Below are 5,360 nucleotides of genomic sequence, written 5' to 3'. Positions count from 1 at the left end.
CATACATTCATACTGAGCAACAGTAACATCGGTTATACCCTGGAACACTCGGCACCAGAAGGATGGCTTTTAGGAGACTCTGGGTATAATATAAGACCTCTTCTTCATCAACACTGTTTTCATTATTTGTTTAATCAAACATGTTTCAAATCATTATCATGAATGCATGCTAGCTCACAAGTACACTTTGTGGGCCCTTCAGTCAGACAGTGAGTTATATTCACCTTAATATGCTCACCGTAAAGGCATGCCAACCTTGTAACCACTGAACTGTAATTGAAACCATACTGCACATAGCTGTCGATGACATGACTGAATACATATTTCCCCATGATAGATCATAAACTTCTGCATCAACATCATCATCGTAATATTGATCATTGCATACTCGTTATGAAATACATAAAAAGTTACAATTCATATTAAATGTTGTCTTATGTAATGTTTCAAGGTATGGCCAACACCAGTTCCACAAGCTCAATCACAGAAAGAGGAAAGATACAACACCTCACACTGCAGGACCCGAAACACGGCAGAGAGGGCTTTTGGCTTACTGAAATCAAGATTCAGGTGATGAAAATATACTGAACTACATTAAAATACAGAAGTCAAATTTGTACAGTAGTTGTAAAAAGGATATAAATGTTTTTTTTATAATACATTTAACTGGTTTCGTATCGACGGATATACAATACATTATAACAATAGTATACCAAGGTTAGGAATTTTGCACATTTTGTAGCAACCTCACACATGTAATATTAACAATGTACAAATTTGTTTTGGTTGGGAGGGGGGGGGGGGGGGGGGGTGCAAATAGAATTAATTGACAAAAAGACAAATGTGAATAAAGATCCAGAAAATCATATAATCAAGTCTCCAGTACTACTTGTGTCTGATCAGTGATTTTCGTTTTTCTTTTTTCATTCTTGCAGATGTCTGCACAAATCAGGAGGATGGTTGTGGTATAGCCCTGCCAAGTGTCACAAGATAGTTTATGCCACATGCCAGCTACATAACTACTGTATCCAACTGAGGTTGCCAGCACCACCAGATGAATATGATGAAGATGATGATGATGCTGTTGATAGCATGGTCAACTACCATGGTCCAGCAGTGTGTGATGGAATTTGTCTTCGCAGGAATGTAATTGGTGAATTCTTTTAAGTCATTTGAGAATCAACAAGAGTAAAAACACAACAACAGTTAAAGGCAAAAAGTTATATTTTGGACATGAATTGTGTTAACCGCTTGGTTCACAAATACTCTTAATAAATACAAAGAATTATCATATTGATTCAAATTACACGTGTTAGTCTATATTGAAAACTATGTGGATTATTGGATTTTCATAATTTCTTATTACTTTAATAATGTAGCATATCTGATACTTTGGGCATTTGAGGCAAATGTATTATATTTGCTTCATGTTATTAAACTTTTCTAATACATTTTTATGATTATCTGTACAAAAATAAGCATTGTATTCATGGGTGAAACTACATGGACCGTACTTTGTGGGGAGGTCTAAGGGAGGTAATTACACCCGACCCATATTAAAAAAGCAAAGAAATACTGTTTTAATTCTTTTTAATGTCATTTTTGTTTTAATGTACAAGAATCAGACCCTATATACTGTGTTATCATACATTTTTCTACCCCTCCCTACAGCCTTACGATTCCATCACATATCTTATGACACAAAAAAGTAATGTTTCATTGGCATCCTTCTGTTTTTGAATCACAAAACACCCTATGTTCATAGGTATATTTCTTTCATTCTCGTGTGTTTGATTAAATATAAATAATTTTTATAAATACATATATTAAAAAAACATAGACATTCGAAAGTGTTCCATACCAAGGGGAGTTTTATGGGTTTACACATCAATGCCATCTGTTTGTGACAAAGTGAACACTACCAACAATAGTACGAACATTCCAGTGCAATGCCCCCCCCCCCCCCCCCCCCCCCCCCCGTCCTTTCACAAAACCATGGATATGTCACTGTATTTACAAATTAGCCAATCTAAAAAATTTGCAATATATCATAATAAATATATAAATATATAGTATTATTACTGATTGACATTACCTAAGTTAAGTCATTGTTTATTTGGTATTTTAGTTCATGTAAATTGTATGGTATAAGGTTAAAATTGTATAATTGATGGAACTGACAAGTTGGAGTGTTCTTTTAATAAATTTTATTTTTCTTCTTCCACATCCAGCCTTCTTCTTCCTATTGAGACGAGTTCTTTTTGTGTCACGACTAATTCCATCAGCAACGTCTCCATCACTTCAAGCTTCCTCTCCTCCAAACTCAGAATTTTATCATAATTACCTGCAGAAAGGAAACATTTTTAAAATTTCATTGCATTTACAATGTACAACAACCCATAATCGTGTAAGTACATGCAAGTGTTGTGACATTATATTGTTCCCTTTATGACAACCAACAATTTGGGTATTATTTAAATAGATACATTGTGGCACAAAAATGTTCCCAAACTTTACACCAAAAATAAAAAGAGAAGAAAAGAACAAAATGTTATGACTGGGCCATTTAATATTATGGTCAAATGAAAAAAATACTATGTTACTTCCATATGCTCCATTGTGTTCAGGTCATTGGGTGGTGGACCCCCTCCAGTCATGGCCCTCTCCCGGTTCACTGCAGCAGCTTTTTTCCTTGTTAGACTTCTGCAATATACAAATAAACAATTGAATTTTTAATATTAACTTTTGAAAAGTATACAAAAAATATACCATTACTATGCATATATATTATTGGTACACATGTATATAATGACATGATTCATAAATATTTAACTTTAATCCATTTCACTGTTGAAAAAGGCAGTACCTGTATATATTAAGTGACATATAAATTGAAATTAACTTCAGTAGTTTGGTGCTATATTATGAGAATAACAAATGAGTTACATTACTTTTTTTTTCACATCAGCTACATCCCTCTTGATGATGTTGTTTGAGTTTATTCTGAAATCATAGAGATCAAGTAATAATGGAAGCAGCTGAATGCACATGTAAAAATATGTTAGGGATAAATTGCATATAGGTTATATCACTGATTATCGCGGTTATTGTACAGGCAAACAACATAGTTAATTTCAACAATCCCCCATCTCATGCTGCCTTATTTGCAGCAAGCAATATTTTTTCTTAGGACCTTTTTTCAGTTTTTAGGGAGGGGGGATTGTTTTCTAAAAACCTACAACCCCCCCCCAAAAAAAAACAACAACAACAAAACAAACAACAACAAAAAAGCCCCCCAAAAAACCCCAACAAAAAAACAACAACAAAAAAACAAACAAACACCCATACTAAATAATAACATGCTACAATTTTACTTAGGCCAAATAAAAAAAAAATGTGGTTCCGTTTACCTGACTGACGCTATTTGTTTCCCAACCCAGTGGCGGAACCAGAAAATCCATTTGTGGGGGGGGGGGGGTGGCATGAGGCAGAATGCCAATAAAACTTTGGGGGATGTTTGGAGCGGATCGTACAAAAATGAAAATTAATATATAACATAATTATAACTGTCGCAAAATTTAGGGGGGGGGGGAGGGGCAACCATATTTTCGATGACCATTAAAAATGTTTTAGGAATTAAAACAAAAATTAACAAAATTATAGCCTACATGCCTACTCTAATAAGAAAATTGATATGTATCCAGAACCACACATATTTTTCCTTATTTAGTCTTGATAGTTTTTGCCCTGATTTAACACACTGTGAAAATATTATTTTTCTATAATTGATTTTGCCTACACAGATAAAGGGGTCGGGAGGGGGTGCATTATGTCAGATAACGAAATTGAGTAACCACACACAGACGCAGATCCAGGCAGTCGATGAGTGTCACCCACACACAATGAAAAACGTTTTTCTAGGCGTCAACAACCACCAAAAATAAAACATCCTCTAAAATGAATCATTCCCAGTCTGGAGCTCGACGCGGTAAGACCTGTTTGTTTCGCTTGTGCACACTGCACGTGCTTTCCTTGTTCGACTTGGGTATCCTTCACTTCGTTGTTTTTGTCAGCGAAGTGAAGTTTTCTACTGGGATGTATGCGGCCATTGGAACTGATTGAACGCTGGAACGCTGCTCGTTTCGATAGTCTGCACCACCAGTTTGGATTCTTTTTTAGCGAGATTCCTTGCCTCCACGTCATTTCTCCGGTTGACTATGTCGACCTGTTTTTTTCGTGACTCTTATGACGGCCATTCTGTAGAACACCACAGCTGTTCGCGTTTAGTCTCTACATGTCCGAGCCTGTCCTAGCAGCACTGGCATATTGTCCGCCCCACTCTAAGAAGAAATAGGAAGCGGGGTCGGCCCCTACTACTCTTTTCTAGACTTTACTTTGTTTTATTGTGATACCATCTCGTATTCTCCGGAGTCGGGCCCGTCCGCACCACTATACCAACCCATGACGACTGGACTATACCCTAGTCTGATTCTCTCTCTCGTTCAGACGGATCCGGGTTCTCAAGATCTGTATTTCAGTACAGCACTACACCTTCAACGTCTATTGACTGTCAATCTAGGGATTTTCTTGACGGGATGCAACCCATCTCGTCCCTACAAGCTGTGCTCCCTAACGGCCTTAACGAGGCCACTCACTTGGACATATAGATCGTTCAAAAGGTTATGTCGAAATTACTTTCTTTTTTACAATATTATTAAATAGTCCGATCCTCTCTTCTTTCTCTTATTTATTTTTGGACTGTCCTTCTAAAATGCTCCAAATTATATAAATATTCGACCGAGCAGTCGATTCTTTTTATTTTTGGATTGTAACTTTTTTTCTTTCTTTTTTTAAAAATTCTATTAACTTTTTTTGCTAATTGGTATCTTCTGCCCATTTTCAACACTAATTTCTTTTTGACCGCCCGATCTAATCTAGCGACCAAATTTAAGGAGTAGAATTTTCTTTATTAATTATATTAATTATAGATGCGCATCAAAATTTTAAAGGCCCACTATTTAATTTTTGGATGTAAATTTCAAAATTGTCCCCTTAATTTTTTTCTGTCCCGGGACAAGCCCCTGGGCGAATCGACAAATAGTTGGTGGTGAACTGACACTTCGTTGCGGTGAAATAACAATTGGGGCGAACTGGTCAAACTTGTGGCGAACACTCTTGGAAACAAATTTGAGTCGTTCACAATTTATTTCTCATGCAAGTGACTGGTCCATAATTTGTGAAGTTTGACGAGACTTTTCTTATTTTGAAACGGTAAGTCTCGACTGAAAACCTAAAATGTGTTGTTGACATTCCTACATGGGACATTTGGTGATTTTTATTGATTCAGTGGCAGAGAACAT

The 5,360-nt window shown here is 36.1% G+C and overlaps 1 protein-coding gene across 1 annotated transcript; it reads left to right on the top strand.

The window, feature by feature from the left end:
• The first annotated feature begins 1 nt into the window (after window position 1).
• Window positions 2-1,911, top strand: LOC121366939 (putative nuclease HARBI1). Its single transcript, XM_041491168.1, has 3 exons — window positions 2-83; window positions 452-570; window positions 936-1,911. The coding sequence occupies exons 1-3, from the start codon at window positions 63-65 to the stop codon at window positions 1,165-1,167; spliced, it is 372 nt and encodes a 123-aa protein (XP_041347102.1). The 5' UTR covers window positions 2-62; the 3' UTR covers window positions 1,168-1,911.
• The last annotated feature ends 3,449 nt before the right edge of the window (window positions 1,912-5,360 follow it).

The sequence above is a fragment of the Gigantopelta aegis genome, unplaced genomic scaffold (genome assembly GCF_016097555.1).
Source record: "Gigantopelta aegis isolate Gae_Host unplaced genomic scaffold, Gae_host_genome ctg7808_pilon_pilon, whole genome shotgun sequence".
Lineage (NCBI taxonomy): Eukaryota > Metazoa > Mollusca > Gastropoda > Neomphalida > Peltospiridae > Gigantopelta > Gigantopelta aegis.
This window is presented reverse-complemented; position numbering and strand designations above follow the sequence as displayed.

What these genes read in the sequence shown, in the direction of transcription:
- LOC121366939 (XM_041491168.1), top strand. Translation starts at nt 63, where the DNA reads ATGGCTTTTAGGAGACTCTGG. An exon ending in TGGCTTTTAGGAGACTCTGG is followed by an intron (nt 84 to 451) that starts GTATAATATAAG and finishes TAATGTTTCAAG; the next exon opens with GTATGGCCAACACCAGTTCC. An exon ending in TTACTGAAATCAAGATTCAG is followed by an intron (nt 571 to 935) that starts GTGATGAAAATA and finishes TCATTCTTGCAG; the next exon opens with ATGTCTGCACAAATCAGGAG.